The sequence below is a fragment of the Episyrphus balteatus genome, chromosome 1 (assembly GCF_945859705.1).
Source record: "Episyrphus balteatus chromosome 1, idEpiBalt1.1, whole genome shotgun sequence".
Lineage (NCBI taxonomy): Eukaryota > Metazoa > Arthropoda > Insecta > Diptera > Syrphidae > Episyrphus > Episyrphus balteatus.
The window spans coordinates 117,883,928-117,903,497 of NC_079134.1; the positions used below are offsets into that span (position 1 = coordinate 117,883,928).

Genomic DNA, 19,570 nt, shown 5'->3' on the forward strand with positions numbered 1-19,570 from the left:
TAAAATTTTGTCGCCAACAACACCACATAATTTGTATTCTTTTTGAAAACATATATTTTCCGTATAGGTGTAGAAAAAACCTAATTTGATTGTTTTGTTGCCATAGAAAAACTAAAATTTTTTTGTAGATGGTATGCCCGGCAAAAATGGTTTGAGAATAAAAGTGTAAGAGATATTTGCGCACCTTCGTGGCCCCCTGAGAATGACGGCCCTGGGTACGGGCCCCGTGTGCCCTTATGGTAAAGACGGCATTGCACTCTTTAAAAAAAAAACCGAAGAAAGGCTATAACTTATGTCGAATTCCTTTCAATTTTTTGAATCGCCTCAAAAAAATCGAATTTTTGGTCTTAAAAAGGAACATGAAAACAGACCGAATTCTTTTTGCGATTGTATGTGTGTCATTTGACAACAATTTTTACACGAACGTCAAGCTGAAACCAAAACAATTTCTGCAAAATAAAACCAGAGATTCCTTTGATCAATAATTTTGTTTATTTTCTTCGGTAATATAGATTTATTTTAATCAGAATCAAAGGGAAATTGCAGTTATTATTAAGATCTGAGTGAAGATGAGGTAGAAGGTTATTATTTTGGCCGTATGCTGTGGTTTTACAGAGAAAAAATTTTCTGACGACAATTACGAGAAGAAAAGTCACAGTAATTTGACTTTTTCACAAGAACTATACCAGAAAAAAATATATTTTGATCGCACATTGTTTTTTTTTATTTATATAATATTTTTCCGCAATAAAAATACGATATTCTATTAAAATTTAGTCTTTATTTGAAGTTGGTGTTCTCAAATAAACAAACAACACGAAGAAAACTTTCAGCTTGACGTTTGAGAAATGTCAAATGTTCCAAGTGTGTGTGCAAATCCGTGTAAATCTCTCAAAAAAGAGGGATTAAAAAAAATTCGAATTCTGCTTCGTTTGAGGCGAATTTTTTTTCTATGGAACATGATTTTCAGAAAAAATTCGCTTCGAGATCGCCGAAAATTCGATTTTTCAATTGAAAGGAATTCGACATTATTAACCAATAGATAAATGCAAAAAATTTTAATGCATTTTAAGCTTTCATATATTAGGGATCACTTATCAATTAATTTAAAGTACCGCTAGAATAGTTGTATTTTGCAATTATTACCATGAGTTGTCCCACTGTGCGACGGGCAGAGGTGTTGTTGCATTTAACATGTAAATTGCTTACTGCTGGAACACAATGGTGTCAGAGCCGGAGTCGGAGTCGTAACTGGAAAAGCTGTCAAAGTATTTAATGTACGTATAAGCAATTGTCGGAGTCGGAAAAGTTGATCAACTTTTAACTTTTACGTACGACACATGTGACGTTTGCATTTTTGACGTGAATAACTTGGTGATCATATTTTTTTTATAGTTTTTCAGTAAAAAAGTGGATAAATATGTATTTAAGAAATAAAAGTGAACAAAAAAATATATTTTTTAAGAAATTTGATGTGGTTGTAAACTACGAATATACCAAATAACATCAAAAAGCCGTACGACACATTGTGTGCGTAATTTTTGTGAGACGTTTTTTTGACAGCTTTTCCGATTCCAGTTACGGCTCCGATTTTGCATTGTATTCCAGCAGTTAGCCCAGACTGCGTTTTTTTGTCCAGTTAAGCCCGGTCGTATAACAGGCTGCCACCACAGCACGAGCTGCGTACCAAGCCTGGTACGCTGCTCGCTCTAAATTTTAGCTCCCATACAAATTAGCCGAGCTTAAATCTATTCCATACAAATTATCGATAACTTGTATGGCGGCCTGTAAAAAAAAAACCCACCTAATATGGTGGTTTAAATTTAGAACAATTTTAATCCAACATCTTTCAATCAAAGCTAATTCTAATATCCTGCATTGCTGAATTCAAACTAAAAGAATATTCTTTTCATATGTGAACACTGAAATTAGTACCTTCATAAAATCCTCCTGAACACTGAACCTTCATTTATGTGTGTTAGAACGAGAACAAGAATATACTCCAACATGAAAATCTCTACATCTGTCTTATTCATGTTTGTACTAAAGAAATGGCATTAAAGTTATGTACTAAAAGAAAAAGAAGTATTTTTCTTCACTTCAACTTCATCTGCTCACTCTTTCAGTCTCATTTAATAAATTTTGTTTTACATCTGCCACCGATTTTTACAAAGCAAAAGCAAGCACAGTCGAAGACGCGTAGGGGTAGAGTATTGTATTATATTAAATTGTATACTTTTCGTGTGTTGTTGGTTTTGTTTTGTTATTATTTTTTGTAATACAAAAAAAAAAACTCAAGTTATCCACAACAATTGAAAGAAAAAAACCATGAATATAAAACAATTCGATGTTATTGTTTTGCGAAATTAGCATTCTAACTGCAAATATCGTTCGTTCGGTCTAAAATTGAAAAAATTCAAAAAGGGAATGTTTTCGGCTGAGTGAAGTGCTGTGTGTTTTTTTTTCCTTTTTTTTTCATTTTCCTGTAAAATTTTTGTGATATCGGTGATATACATAAAATGTTTCATTTAAATTCATCTGAAAGAATGTTTCTTTAGGTAAAATATATTTTGTTTGTTTTATAATAAATTTTAAATTCCTTATTCTGTCTTAAAAACCACAAAAGTAGGCATTTATTTCAATTTTCAAATAAAAAGGAAAAAAAAGGAATCCAAATTAAACAAAAAAAAAAGAAGAGAAGAAAAAAAAAAATCATACGCCTACATAACATCTTGTAACATATGTACGCATTTAATTTTAATGTGTATCTCATGAAAGAGTATAGTCTACAATGTCTTGTGTCTATAAAACTTTTAAATTGCTTCCTCTGAATTATTAATTGCCTTAATTTAAGAAGAAAAATGTAGTTGGTATAATATAATTGAATAATTACAGGCCACCACAAAAGTTCGAAGCCGAAGAAATTATTTGTCTACCTTTTTAAAGATTCCACGAACATTTCTCGAATTGAACTCGTTTTGAAATAATTTTTGAGTATACCATAGATGCATTTATGTTTCATGTCTTTTTGTTTACATTGAAGACTAATAAATTAAAAATAATAATGCTGTTGTAGGGCCACTGTCGTCCCCGGTAAAGTACATAACAATATTATTAGGAGATGAAGAGAAGCCTTCATTTTCATGTTCATTTCATCTCATAATTAATTGATTGATTCAATACAAATTAAACATCATGTTCCATGGAGTTGTTATATTATTTGGTATGCATTATGCTGGTTGTTTTAAATTTCAAAACTCTACTAATGTGTTTAGGGGGTTAGTAGTATTGGGAAGGCTTGTGCGGCTGAAATTGCGCAACCGAAGTTAAGAGGGATAACAAATGAATCATGAGTATGGAAGAGGTTTCTATATTTGTCATTAATATGAATATTTTTAGTAACATTGTTTAAAAACTGAAAAATCATTAGGAGGATGGGACCGACTAACATGTTAAACATAGGAATACGTACACAATTTCATCTAATTATCAGTTCAATAGTGCTATCCGATTAGGCCCGTAGCCAGGGGGGATGGGGGGGGGGGGGGGGGGTGGGGCATTGAGGGACAATGCCCTATCTTAAATTTAGAATGCCTTACTTTAAAATAGCCCTACCTTCGAAAATACCCTATATTAAAAAATGCCCAACCATCAGAAAGGGATTACCTTCAAAAATGCCCTACTTTCAAAATGCTCTTCTTATAAAAATGCCGTACCCACAATAATTCCCTGGCTTAAAAATGCTCTACCTTAAAACATTCTCTAGTTATGAAAATGTCCTACTTTCAAAAATGCTCTAGCTTTTAAAATGCCCTACCTTCAAGAAAGCTCTAGCTTTAAAAATGCCCATCTTATAAAGATGCCGTAGCTTCAAAATAGCTCCAGCTTTAAAAATTTTCTACCTCAAAAATGCACTACCTTCAAAAATGCCCTATTTATGAAAACGTTCTAAGTTCAAAAATGCCTTACTTTTGAAAATGACCTTCATTTAAAAATGTCCTACTTATAAAAGAGGCGTTTTATTTCTCTTTTATGATATTATAGTACGCCAAACAACTGAAGATATCTTAGACAATAAAAAAAATATCGGAAAGATTTAAACAGTTTTGACAGAAGACAACGTTTTTTAAAGGAACCGGCACATTACGTCGCGTCGGCGTAAAGCAAAATTGTTCTAAATCCACTTTTTACCGAAAATGAGTTAATGATGCAGTTTTACTAATTTGAGGGTGCTCTTTCGGAATTTGAAAACCGTTTTTGTCAAAAAAAAATTTTATTCCGCAGATAATATAATTTAATGGGACACAGAACAATAAAAACAGGGAAGTAGCCTTTTGAAAATGAGCCCGAGTATTTTTGATTGTTCTAAGTCCCATCATAGTTTGTTTTAAGTCCACTTTTTACTTAAAGCCTGTAACGCTGCTCGCGCTAAATTTTAGCCAAAATAAAATTTCCATACAAGTTATCGATAATTTGAATGGGACTCATTTTAGCCCAGCTAAAATTTTTCGATAATTTGCATGGGAGCTAAAATTTAGCGCGAGCAGCGTACCAGGCTTAAGGAAAAAACGTACTTTTATAGGAATTTTTCTATGTCCAATTTTGCGTTTTTATTTTTAAAAAATATTTAAAAATAGTATGCACCTACTAATGAGGTAAACTTGTATATTTTATTCAAGAGAAAAGAACAAACTTTATAAAAAACATATGTTGAACGGCAAACGAGCAGAAAATATTCGCTTTAAACCAATTTGAAACTTAAAAATCGTCCCCCGTAAAATTTGCTTTTTGTGACTTAGAACAATTTTGCTTTACGGCGACGATTAGAGCATAACAGTAAAAAACGACTTTGTTTTTGCATTTTTGCAGCACATCCTTAATATTTCAAAAACGAAAAAAGTACCTAAATATTTTGACTTCGGATTCGAGTTCAGCAGTCCCAGGAAATAAGGCCGCAATAAAAAAATGAAATAAGGCCCCAAAAAATACACACAAAACAACAAATTTTGGGGTGTTTTTTCATTTTTGGAGCCTTATTTCTTTTTGTTTTTGAGGCATAATTTCATTATGATATAAGACCCCAATGAAATAAGACCCTAACACTTAATTATGGGGCCTTATTTGATTTTTCATAATTTACATGAAAATGCTTAACTGAATTGTTCTTCAAAAAACTTTTGTGAAATTCCGTTTATCAAGGACCTAGAATTGTCAAAGTACCGCTTATTGTGGACTCGCTGATGGTTTGCAGCAAGATTTTTAGATTGGAAAGCATATGTAAGTAACAGAATAGCGGACAAAATCGCGATTTATAATAATAACGCATAATTTCATTATGAAATAATACCCCAATTTGGGGCCTTATTTCATTTTTTTGGGGCCTTATTTCCTGGGGCCTAGTTTTGCGGAGCCGAGTTCAGCACATAAAATAAACTTTAAAAAAAGTTCAGTTTAGTATCAAATACAAAATAAAAGGTTAATGTTGTTAACAATGAAATAAATTAGATTTCACTATTTGTCAAAGATAACGCTGTGTGACAAAAACTAACATTTAAAGATTACTTTAGTCAAAATTTAGTACGTTAGTAAAGAGAAATACTTTCTTTGTTCAATATACCCCCGAAATTTGGATTTAGGGCAAAAAAAACAATAGAGGTATTCCCGATTCGATGCAAAGGGTCTCGCATTTTTTTAAAAGTAACATTTTCTTACACTAAAACAACCAAATACACCTACAGACTATAATTTTGTTACACTTTTCGTATATATAAAAAATACAATGGTGCAAAATTTGTCTTATTTGTAGTTGTAGTAGTAGAAAAATAAAATTTAGCAATTTAATACTTTTTTGTTGCACCGGATCGTGAATAACCCTAATTTTTTTCGACCTTCGTTCAGCAATTGCAAAAATCCTAGCTTTGTCAATTTTCAACTGAACTGAATAAGATATTGAGGCCATTTCAGGAACATGACTCAGAAAAAAAATTTAAACGATTACCTATGCCCTACCTGATAAGACCGTTGCCCTACTCTGGCTACGGGCCTGTATCCGAAGCAATAAGCAAATGCATCTGTCAAGCATCTGCTTTTAAATTAAATCTCAACAATTTTATAGTTCAAACACAAACGCCTTCCATTTGAAATAACTCATTTCCTTCCATTTGATTCTCAAAGCCATATATCAAAGTTTTAAAACGAAAACTATTTAAAATATTTGTCTAACCACCGACGAATTTCTAATTTTAATTTTCCACTATATCCAGCAAAAATAGACTTTTGTCTGTCTGATAACTACAAGGTCGCATGTAGAAAACATGGTACATAAATGCCTCAAGAAAATGAAATTGTTTTTAAGTACTCTTAATGTTAATTTTGTCTTTAGAGAAAGAAAGACGTTTTCATAATAATATGGCGGACGTAAATTGATCACAAAACATTTTAATTTCCGCAAAAAACTTAATGAAATGTCTTAAAAAATCAATTATGTACGTACCTATTAGATCGAGAGCTGACACTAAATCTCTTGAGTGAGAGGTAAACGACTTAAATCAATATAGTAAATAGGTCTATTCAAAATACAAAGTGGCGCTTTTTTGAGTAAAATTTGCAACAACATTGCAGGTTTTTTAATGTTTAAAAGTAATGTTTATAAGTAAATGTGTACATTAAAGAGGTTTAGTATTAAGTGGGGGTTCCCTTTATTTTCCAATAATCCCTTATTAATCTTTCTTAAAGTGTCTGGCATCAAGTTATCGGAATGCCAGTCCATGCTTTTTGAATTGATGACAACAAGTCGTCCAAATTTGCATTTGTTTTGTACTTTATGGCCTTATCGAAATCGTTCCACAGACTCTGTGTTGGCTAAATCAAAATTTGATTGTCTCAAAGCGAAACCTGTCTGATTTGGTGTTTTGTTTTGGATCATTGTAGTGATCGAATTTTCAAGTCAAGGGCAGATTCTCAAACGCAAAAAGTTCCATGCTACCTTGTAATATCTCCCCCTGTAGTGATACTGATCCGTCCTCTCTAATACTTTTGTAATCGGACCAACACCATGCCACGAAAATGCTATATACCGTGGTTAATCGTCTCTGTAGTATAATTTGGATTAAACTTTTGATTACATATTTGGATTACGAATGTACCCTTTTCCATCGGACCCGAATCTGTTGAGCTTAGATTCATCGCTACAGAGCATATTTTTCTAGAAGACGCAACCATTTAGGCCTGCTTCAGCAAGGCAATAGTGCACAATTCTAAGCGTTTATTCGTCCTTTTTCAATACATAGCTTTTGTTGTTCTTCTGCCTGGTTTCTTTCTAGGAATGCTTTAAAATGTCGCAAATAGATTAATCTTTTTTTTGGTTTAACTTTGATTTTAGCTTATAAATTACCAAGGATACTTTCATGATGCTGAGATTGAATTTGTAAAATGCTATTATTAAAAAGAGTAGCCTGACAATGTGCAAAAAAAGATATAAATATATACATATAAATGGATATTTTTTTCGACAAAAAAAAAAAGGTTTAAAAAGTTTCAAAATTCTTTCTGGTTATATATATATCTGGTTATACTAATCCCATTAGTTTTCTCTTTTCTTTATTCAGCTACCCCGTCTATTAACTGTTGAACCTTAAGTGTATAAAAAATATATGAGTAAATATATACTCTACTGAAAGTTGAACACAATTATTTAAAATGTGATCTGAACAATTATGTAGATGAGATTAGTTCCTGTTGATAGTAGAAATCTAGTGAACAAATTACACTTTCCTTTTCTGGCCGCTCCGCCAAAGTTACAATTAGTGTTATCTCCACAGGTGGCAAGCAGTTTTCAAACTTTTGCAAGAGATTCGAGATATACTTTGCAATATAAATCAGAAGATTTTCCTGGCAAACTATCGACTATCAATATTTTTACCTAATGCTCTTTAGCGGCATAAAGAAGCGTACAAGTATTGGAAATATTTTTGTACCTTCTTCCATGTTTTGTTGGCCAGATGACAACATTTTAATCAGTTTGAATTTCTTTTAATGTAGTGGCAGAACATTACAATTTACATATGATTGATTCGCACTTCGTTCTCGCGCGTGAATATTTATCGTCGAAACATTTCTTTCTATTAATTTTGATGTGCAGTCGTTGGAACAAAACGAGTGATTATGTTTTATGGTGTGAAAAGCCAACGTACCTTCGTTAACGTTATTTATTTTTTTCTGATTCGTTTATTACTTCATTTCCAAAAAACGAAGTTTGATTTTAGCTTGATGCCGCAGCTATTTACGTTTGCGGTAGTTTTCACAAAGTTTGCGCTTTTATGTTTATATATTTTTGAATGAATTTAAACAATTTGCATAACAACATACAGAAGGCATTCCTTTAATAAAAAATATCAACTCTTGGCCTTAACACCCTACCTGCTTGATTTCTTTATTAAAATTAAAATTGCGCCCGTAGAGGTTAAAGTCTTTTCTTATTTTTTTACAATTTTGACTGACCTAATTTATAATATCCAAAAACAAAAAAAAAGCGATTATACGATGTATACGCACCATAACCATTAAACCATTGAGTACTGCAACCCCTCTGCTTGGACACACTCTATGATTTGAGTATGTTCAAAGTTGGGTGCGTACAAAGATTCCTTAAATTTAAAAAAACTCCTTAAATACAAAAGAAACTTTCCTATTTCCTGAAACATACTAGTCCAGTGCATTTATAATTTGACCCAGCAGTTTGTACCACCCCCAAATTTTTTTTTCTCATTCGATAGAGCATTGGCTGAATATCATTACCCTTATTTTTCGCACTCGTGAAATTTACCTATCGGCCGCCATCTTGGATTTTAGTTTTTGTTGAATATCTCGAGTGCTCAAAACTTTAAAATTGTCACTTTTTTCTGGTTTTTTTACTTTGTCGGCTTGTAACTTTTTTAATATTCAGAATATCGAAAAAGTGTTCTTAACATAAAAGACGCGAAATTTAATTGCCTACGTTTCTTGTATACATAACTTTTATGTAGGATAAATAGAAATCGAAATATTCAACAAAAACTAAAATCCAAGATGGCGGCCGAAAGGTGAGTTTCGCGAGTGCGAAAAATCAGGGTAATGATATTCAGCCAATGCTCTATCGAATGAGCAAAAAAAATTTGGCGGTGGTACAAACTGCTGGGTGCCCATATATGAACATCATAAATGCACTGGACTATTATACCCCTTTTCCAAAATCCTGCAGTGAGCCCAAGCGAGGAGTTGCAGAGGGTACGCCCGTGTTTATTTTTTTAATAAAAACGTTGCCCAGTGCCCATGTTCTGTAACTTTTATCACTGGCGATAAAATATTTGAATGACTTTAAAATCCATTTTATTTCATCAAAATAAAGGAAATTTCCTTCAAAATCATAATTTCTTAATTCATAAATTCTAAATTTGAAAGAAATTTTGTTTTATTTATGGAAGAAAATAGATTTTAGAGACGTTGGAAAACGTTTATCGCTAGTGATAAAGTTACAGAACAGGGGCCTAGGTTCGTAAATTTCTACAAAACACTGAATACCTTCATTCTGAAAAACTCCAAAAACAAAAGTTCTATTTTTTTTTTTTTTATTATTTTTCTTATTTTATTGTTTATGTTTTTTTCATAAATTAGTACTATAAACAAAATTGTGTGTTTTTAGGGATAAAAATTAATTTAAAAAGATACGTACAGTAGTGGTGCACATAGCTTCCGATCGTTTAAAAATGTTCTGATTTAATAGTTTATGTAAATAAAGATCTACAGGTGTAATAAATACTACTGATGGCTTAACATTTTAATACACTGGAATTACCGAAATCAATTGAAATTACTACACATCACAACCGCAAGCGATGATTTATATTTAAATACAGATAGAGAAAACAAATTTGTATGGGCTTATGTAGTAAACTTCATAGTATCACGTGTGTTTGAGAAAGACATTTTTCTTGTGTTTGTATCCTTCTTGATACTTTTTGACTGCAATGTCTAATAAAAGAACCTTAAAAATTTAAAAGACAAAATAATTTTCAAACTAAGAATTTTAAAGTTTTTCATAGATTTGTGTTAAAAAGTCATTGAATACAATAATTTTCATTTTTAGTATTCAATGCTCTTATTGGTTGTTTGTTAGTCAAACGCCTTAGACTAAACGGGTATTATGTCTTCTAGTTTAATAAGAACAAACAATTCAAAACTACTTATTAAAAAACATTACTTTGGTATATTGGGCTTTAAAACGAATCGGTTTAACCTTGTCATAATTTTTTCAAGGCCTTATGAACACTTCATTTTATTCATCAATCACGTCAATATATTTTTTGTTGTCTTTAATTCAATTGCTATTAGCTTTATTTGTTCTAAAATATTGATTTATTTCTGTATACAAATATAATTAATTTAAATATTGACATGTGATAAAAAGTACATGGGTATCCTTTAACAGACTAATTAAGTGCCTCTGTGTCTCTGAAAAGTATGATTACTATCTTTTACCCTATACAAAATATGTTAAGGTACCTATATTTTATGTGAAATAAGTTTAAAAATGAATTTCGAGACATTTTTTTTCTTGTATAAATTTATTTTGATATACAATGGGAAGGTTCAGAAACGTTAGGGACTAAATATTTAGGTATCGGTCTCTGATTGGTCAACTATCAAAACAAATCCTTCCAATTAAGGTAATCTTATTGGAAAGCTGACCGGAAACTTAGGCAATAAAATTTTACCTAAAAATTTAGGTTTTGACAGCTGATTGTTTTTAATTACTGAATTACGGTAACAGAATTAAATCTTTTTGTGTGAAAAACGAGTAAAAAGTGCATTATCTGTTAAAATTAATATTATTTATTTATTAAAGTTAAGAGAAATTCGGTGTGTACCCCATGGGAACTGTAAAATTCTCAAGCTAATTTTGAATTTTGACAGTAATGAAATATCCAAACTAATTTAGTCAATTTACTCAAATTTCCGTTCCGATAATGACGTTGCCTAAATATCTAGTCCCTAATATTTTCTGAACGTGCCCAATATCATTATAAATAAGTTCATTGTTTTGTTTTCTTAGGAATAGTTGCAAATAGTATTTCATTTCTGAAAATCAAATGCTCAGAGAGTGTTAATAAAATGTCCTCGATTGATCTATATCTCACTACCTTTCTCTTTTGTTCATCGACATTAATTTTGATTTCCATAGCATGGTTATGGGATGAGTATTTAGAAATGTAACAAGGAACTGAGCACTCAAGTCCAGCCTTCCGACATTCATTACAACTAAGAGGCGTTTCCCTTTTTTAGTGCAGAAAAAAAGCTCTGAACAGAGTCTGAACATTCTGAGCACACTTTGAAGATTCTCTGAACTGAACGTGATCTGATTCTGAGCGCTCTGAATTATTATTGAAACAGAACTGAGAACAAACTATCACCAAATGACAATTGTCAATTTATAGCTTTCATTGACGTAAAGCGTTCAGGTCCGAGCTCTGAACGGTTTCTGAACAAAAAAGATACACTTATTTTGAGGCTCTGAAAAAATAAGAAAGACTATTTTTTTTTTCTGACGGTTCAGTTCAGACTCTGTTGAGAACTAAAAAAAAAAAACCCCTAAGGATGGGTGAAAGGCCATCCACAGTTTTTACTTGCGATATAGGTACTATATATCAAGTTATGCATTCGTACAAAAAAAAAAAGTTGAGATAACATTTTTCCATGACATTACGATGGTAGACAATGCCAAAAAAGTGGGTCCCGGAAGACCGTCTGTCTGTCTGTCAGTCTGTCTGTCAGTCTGTCTGTCTGTCTGTATAAGGAGCTACAGCCTAAACGGATGGACCGATTAATGTCAAACTTGGTATGTAGCGTTATTTGGCGACTCTCCAGAGGGGTTTTTGGAATTAATTTTTTTGGACCAAAAATAACGGTACTTGTCATATACCGATTTTAGTAAAATTGAAATATCTCGAAAACGGCTCTAACGATTTTGTTTAAAAAATTCAAATGTTAGTTTTAAGCTAAAGTCTATCTTTCAATAGAAAACATTTTTTTTGAAAATCATTATTAACGGTACCTGCCATAGGACCGCTTTTTTCAAATCGGATTTTCTGCAAAACTACTTATTGTATTTCAACGAAATTTTTTATACAAAAGCATTTATATTATTTAAATATAAGCCAAAAATAAAATTTTGAAAAAAATAATTTTTGGATTTTTAAAAAAATTTTTAAAATTTTTTTTTGAAAATTCAATTTTTGAAAACGGGACATTGAATTTTTTTGAAATTAAGTTTTTGGATGTTGATTAGTGATTTCTACCAAATGGCATACTAATTTTATTTTAAAACTTTTTTTCCAAAAAAATATTTATAAAAAATTAGTTTTTTAAAAAACGGCTCTAACGATTTTGAAAATTTTTTTTCTAAAAATGCATGTTAATATATCAATCAAAACTGCATACTTGTTTTGGAGGGCAATTTAATTTCAGATTTTATTTTATTTTTTTTTTTCAAAAACGAATTTTGTTTTTTTTTCCAAATTTCTATATAAAAAGTCTTAAAAATTTAAGCAACTTTAACTCTAAGAGCAAGTTCGTGAGACCCAGTCGTGCATTTTATTTCATTATCGTTCAGTAACACTGTGTCCAGAGTATTTTAGAGGCAAGGAACTAATTTTGAAAAATCTTCGAGCCAAAAAGATCCGTAACTAGTTACATAGCAGACTAGCCTCTTATTTACTTTTTTAAAAGATTTTTGAAAGAGTATGAATCGAAGTTCATCAAGTGAGCTATAACTCTACCGAAAATCGATCCCAAGCTCCTTTTCTTAAATCCAACTTGACTATTTTAAAATTTCCAGCACTTTTGATGGATTTGGTTCTTCTCCAAATAGATATTGCCTTCATTTTGAAGACGGCAGACTCTGTGTCGAAGGAAAAGATTATTTTCTTATCGTTTCGTCGAATTAAAATGAACTAGGTGGGAAAACTGTTCAGGGTTAATTCTTCTTCATGGTTTTTAACAATTTTACATTTGTGAATTTTGGTGTGAGTGCGGTAAGCAAAACAAGGAGATCAACGTCCTCGCCATCTACAAACACAGAAAAGTGATCCTTTTCTACCTCAAGATAAAACTCTCCAGCGTCTTCAATTGCTTGATAGTGTTCACAGCCCTGACCAAGAAAGTTAGTGCCTCAAGATTTCAATAAATTTCAACTAGTTTTTCATTCTTTTAATCATATTGGTTGACTCGTAGTTTTTAACAGTAAAAATTGTTCAGACATCATCAGCATAAATTAGCATCACTTCACAGAAATACGTGAAAATGGCCCTAATCTGTCAAATTTGTGTTTTATTGAACAAAATAAAAAAATAAATAATTTATTAGTATGGTATCGTCGCATGTGGTATGTAACATTTTACACGTACGGAAGTGTTATTTGTGTTTAAAAAGAAGTGTCCTTCCAAAAAAAAGATTTCGACCAATGTGAATGAAAACAAGCAATAATTGTGTATTCATGAACCTCATGCTTTAATTAAAAAAAAATTTGAATAACAATTTGTTTATTTAATTGTTTTTTTTTTGATTTGAAGATTGGAAAAAAATCTATTTTTGTATGAAAGTGATAACAAAATATGTAGGTGTCAAAAGAAAAAGTCATAAAAATGTGATAATCACATGTAATTGATTCACAATATTGCAAGACGAGCGAGATGAGATTTTCCTTGACGATTTTAAAAACTTTCAAACAAAAGTTTTCATGAAATAAAAAGTAGTATTAGTCTAGTCTCTAGTGAACATGGTTGTTGCCTTTGAATCCTACCGCTCAAGGTTCAAATCCCGATATAAATTGAGATCGTTTTTTTTCTGCTTACAAAATCGCAGCTTTGTGAACTGCCTAACGATTTTAAAACGAGTTTTGTATAAATGGAAAAAGCTGGGAAAATCGCAACGCTCTCGTCTCGTCGTCTCGCAATATTGTAAATCAGGCATGATCTTACGCAGATTTAGTGAGTTGTGACTGTCATCTAGATCTATAAACTATAAACAAAATAAAGCAACATAACCTCAATACTAATGCGAAGAAAAAGATAATTACATTTCCTAGAACTTTGGTCTGATAGCCATTTCTCTAGGAAGAAAATAGTGTTTGTTCGAGTAGAGTATGTTTGAGGAGGTACAAAGCATTTATAAATTTTTGGGTTTATCAATTTCTCGAAAATCGGACTTCAGACGTTTTTAATGTTTTTGAAGTTTCGCAATTTTGGAAAATAGAGTGGACCGCGCTATTTTTTATTGCTAATAATGCGTGAATCAAAGCAAAAAATAAAAAATATTAAAACTATTTAAAATATCAAAAATTTCTTTGGTAAATATAAGAAAAACCAAAAATATCGATATCCCACCAATGAAAATAATTGACAAAAACGACTATTTACTGACTTGGATGTAAGGAGATAGGAGAATTGAAAGACATTTGAGAAGTTGTGAATCCAGATCGTCTAAGCAGGTAGCCAAAAACATAGACAAGTCAAATATAGTAAATGTACTGCACGTCAAATATGGAGGAGGCTCGGTGGTGGTTTAGGGATATCGGGCCTTTAGTGAGAATCGATGGCATCATGAAAAAAGACAAATATTTGTTCTTTTATAGAAAAATTTGCCGCATTTAACTGCATCAAGGGGCTACAACAGGTGTGAAATAACTTTTCAGCAGAATGAAGATAATGTGGATGATTTGATTTTGGTAATATTTTCATTTATTTCAAACAGAAAACATGGAACTCTGTTATTAAAAAAATAAAAATTACATTAGATTATTAGATTTTACTATACTAAAACGCATTTTGTAAATAGACCACTGATAGAATCTCTACAGAATATATAAAAACAATTCCGAACTTTGAGTTTTAGAGTAGAGAAAAAAAAACTAAAATAAAAAATAAAAAACCAAAACTTATCAGTACGCATACTAAATGTGCGTGTGTTAAGTATAACTCAATCTGCATAATGTTCAAATAGATTCGTGCTTGCAATTTTATAATATTCCGCATGCCGCATTTGCTTAACGTTTATTTTGTTTCAAAATGTATGATCAAAATAGGATATTGCATAGTTACTGACATTAATAAAGTAATTTCAAATTTATGTAGAATTGCATTTAGACTTAAGAACTTATAGGTTGGAATTGAAGAACTTATGGGAAACTGATTGGCAATCGTTGTCATTGATTTCCTCTTTTACAAGAAATTCAAAGAAATAATCAATTTGTATTCAGGCCGCAACAAAACAACATGCACGTCCTGTACCCACAGTTTTTATAAGAAAATCACTGAGTAATCGTGCATATTGATATAAAAATGCCGGACGGCGCGGCGTTTAGGTGCAAATGAACGTTTCGAATAATAATTCAGAATGGAGAAATACTTTAAAAGGAATAATGATGCATGTAAAAACGTTTTGTAAAAAAAATTAAATAAAGAAAACTACGTGAGTTAACCAATGAAAATGTTTATTGCTTTTGGCCATCACAACAAATGTGTATGTTTGTGTGCATTATAAAATAAAAAAACAAGCAAAACTTGTGTTTTTAATTCAAATGCATTCTCTGCTGCAATAGATGAAACCGAATTTTAATGCTTCTAATGTATAATTGATTTTTTATTGATATCTTTTAATGATTATCGTGTTTTGATGAGTATTAATATTTTTAGGGGAAAACCACAAATCCTTCAATATAACATAAAATTCAAATAAAAAACACCATAACTAATAAATTTTTTTTGTGTAAGAATAGAGACAATTTGTGTAGCAATAGTGCATTGGATTTAATTGCTTTACAGCTGACTAAGATGTGTGGGTTCGAGTCCCCACTCTTGACAACATCCTTTTCCTCTTAGCTTCCACTTTTACCTTATGCTATATAAACATGCATTAATTACAAAGTTTAATATAAATGTTATTTTCATAACCTTATAAGGATTTTTACCATTTTGAACTTAGAACTTTTTTAAAAATATGGTAATTTAACTTTATCAATTTTTTTTTCTTTTCAGAACTATAAAACCTTAAAAAGACAAAAATAAGCTGTGAAATTAAGATACAATGCGCTCTTTAAGCTTACATTATTTGATTGCGTTGTGCCTTTTGTCAAATTGTACTGGTAACACCGGACATAAACTCCAAACATTCGATTATCACAATTTTTCAACACAATTCTCTGAAGCGGAACCAGTTTCTTCTTTATTGAACGATGATAGTTTTGATAAAACAAAAGACACAATTCCTGTTTTTGGCAGCCCAATTTTGAAAAGTGAAGAAAGTGATCAATTAAATAATGATGAATATATTGCAAGACCTGATCCCGATGAGAAACAGGACTTTTTTCAATATCCAGATGGATTCGATGAAACTGAAGATGCCAAAACATTTAAACATCAAGAGTATGAAGAAAATCCATTGGGTTCTAGTTTAGCAGCTTTTGGATCAAAAATTAGTGCCAAAGATGTCGGATCGACGTTACCAGTTTTTCTAAACGAACCACAAAATTCGTTTGTTGTTAAAAATAGACCTGTTACATTGAAATGTAAAGCAGCATATACTCTTCAGGTAAAATACACATAATATTTTGTGTAAATAATAAGATTGCTATCGCGCAGATTCACAATCTAGTTTTATTTCATGGATCGATAGGGACTTATTTAAAGAGCTTAAAACCAAATTTAAATCATAGTCATGTTAAATTTATTGGATGTTTTATTTTATTGGAATAAGATACTGTGAATAGCTTTTCTCCACTGTTCTTCTGCTAGAAAAGAATTCAAGAGTGTGGCAGGTTTATCCCCGGCATTTTTTTTTTCCAATTTTTGTGACGAGTATATGTAGGGTAAAGTCGGGTGATATGGCACCACGGGTGATATGGCACCCTTTCAATATCTCCTACTTAATGACTTCTTTTCAAAGCAAAAAGAGCAAAAAAGAATTCAGTCTGACGTAAGCTTTCAGTGGATGCATTCGGATCCGCAGTAATCATTGCCACTTAAATTTAAAAAATGGATAAACAAAAAAATGAGTTCAATTTGAGCGAAAAGTTTTTTTGTGCAAAATTGTTGTACGTGTGGTTCCAAAAGTATTTGACGCCGAGGGTTCATTTTAACACAAAAAGAACGGTAACGGTTATATTCTTGTGTTTGCTCATTTCCACAACTAAGAAAACGTGATTATTCGTGTCATTTGAAAAAAAAATAGAAGTGTAGTCAAATGGGGGATATGGCACCCAAAAACATCGGGATATATGGCACCGGTGCAATTTCCCCCGCATCTATTTTGAACCTATTTATTTCTCAACTGACAATTGTATTTACAAAAAACATCAGCAAACCAGGCAAACCAGACTTAAACCCAGATCACAGCAGCCGTTGGATCTGCTGAATGTCAAAAAAAAGCAGGACCTAAGAAATTTGCGATTCCCTTCACATTTCACTACATTAAAAAGGCCTCTTAAATGACCACAACCATAAAGTCTGCCAATTAGCCTTCAGATTGGCTGAAAAGTGCGGAATAAGGCAGTAATCATGATGTCACTTTTGGTCTCATGATTCGTGTACGTCTTTCAACAACACATGCAACAAGTGTCACAGAAAAATATCAAAAAGAAATAGGGTGCCATATCACCCTCGATAAGGTGCCATATCACCCTCCATTTTTTCAATCATGTTTTTTTTAATGTTTTTTATTTTTGCAAAAAATAACAAGAAATTATTTTTGAATTACACTTATGTACCTATTTTGTATTTAAGAAATAGTTTAAAAATAAATCCGCTTTTGTTTGAAACAAATATCTTCTTTATTTCTCAAGTAATAACGAAAAATGAAAATGGGTGCCATATCCCCCGACTTTACCCTATTCATATAGAGCAAATGGAAGCCGATATCTTCATTTCAAAAAGTCTCAGACGTTTTATTCGTGACAGGGTAAAAAAAAAACAGTTTTTGATGACGGAGGTACCACACCACAAGTTCGATATACCTATCAGGAAAAATCAGGAAATTACCTCCATTACAAAAATTTGGGTCCCAGACGTTTTATTCGCGGCATTCACCATACTAGACGTCATTGAAATCCTGAAATGAAACAAATTAAGCAAATATTGTTTAACTTTAAGTATAACCATTAAAAATCACCACTACCTCTCGATAGAAAGTAAGAATATTATACATTTTACCTAATTTATTTTTTAACTGATATGAGATATTGTTATTTTGTTGTCTTAATTAATCTTCATCTGATGAATCGTTCTTCAAATCAATTTCATTTTTGGATTCTTCTTCCTCTAAAATGTCTTCTATCTTATCTGGAGTAGGATTTCCTTCGAACCATTTTAATTAAGGAACGCCATCCTCCATTGTCCATCCAGATTCTCATGGTGAAATATTAATTAACAAAACGCGTATAACGTATAACGTTTAGGCATAAGGTTACAAAATTATTTACAGAAATTAAGAATTTAACTTACTTTTAATATTTCTTAAGATTTTTGTGGATGAAGGCTTACACGTAATGTAAAATAGTTCATAAAGTTAATGTTAATCTACCTCATATAAAATTTTGGTTATATTATTTTTTTAATTCTTTTATTAGTAATATTTCTTTTATCTTTTTTAATTTTGAGCCAAAATTTAATAGAGTTAACATGAAAACAGCTGTGTCAGGGGATTTTAGTAGTAGTAGCTATGTAGCCGGGAGGAAGATAGGTTAAATTAAAAATTATTCGACTATTGACCTCTTCTTTGGCGTTTTCATATTCATAAATAATAGTAGCCAGTGTTGCCAGAGCCGGCTATTTATCGCCAAATAGGCTCTTTGAACTTTTAATTAGCTCGATAAATTTTGATTTTCGATTTATCGGATTTTGGCTCTTATAAGTTTGAACTTGGCGATTTCAGGCTCCTTTAAAATCAAAGCACTTTACAGCAATAATCCACCAAATGTTAACAGACAACTAATTTGCATTACATTTTTCATTTGAAGTGAGAATGAAAACCACAATATATATTAACAAAAAGAAAAAAATAATTATAATTGAAGTCTGATAAGCAAAAGCTATTTGAAAATTAAAAAAAAAATATTAAAATCTCATTCCACAAACATTTTTTGCGTTTTGTTGGACCATACTGAAAAAAATTGTTTGTGGAATATCATCATGTGACACATGTTTTTAAGGTATTTTTTGATGCTGAATCTAATGACATACAAAATAATGTCAATACGATTGCTCTAAGAAAAGTTATAGCCGATTAAGGGTGCTTGTTTTTTTACTTCAACAGGTGATAAACATGCTACGCTGATGAAATACGGAATAAAGGTTTAGATCAATTTGCTTTTTCTTAAAAAAAAAAAAAATAACTTATGAATATGAATTACTAAACTTTACAGAAATTAATATACAGTAAAACCCGGATAAGTGCCTCTCGCTTAAGTGCCTAACCCGCATAAGTACCTTTGTTTTCTTAGAACCAAAATTTTAAGCATTTTTTCACATAAAATTGATCTTTTAAG

General features: G+C 31.3%; 1 protein-coding gene across 1 annotated transcript in view; it reads left to right on the forward strand.

Moving 5' to 3' along the window:
- The first annotated feature begins 1,968 nt into the window (after positions 1-1,968).
- LOC129920992 (netrin receptor unc-5) overlaps positions 1,969-19,570 on the forward strand; it is a 36,316-nt gene continuing 18,714 nt past the window's right edge. Inside the window, exons 1-2 of the mRNA XM_056002586.1 lie at positions 1,969-2,558; positions 16,068-16,620. Coding sequence (XP_055858561.1) covers positions 16,117-16,620 — 504 coding nt within the window. The 5' untranslated portion in view covers positions 1,969-2,558; positions 16,068-16,116. The remainder of the gene's footprint in view (positions 2,559-16,067; positions 16,621-19,570) is intronic.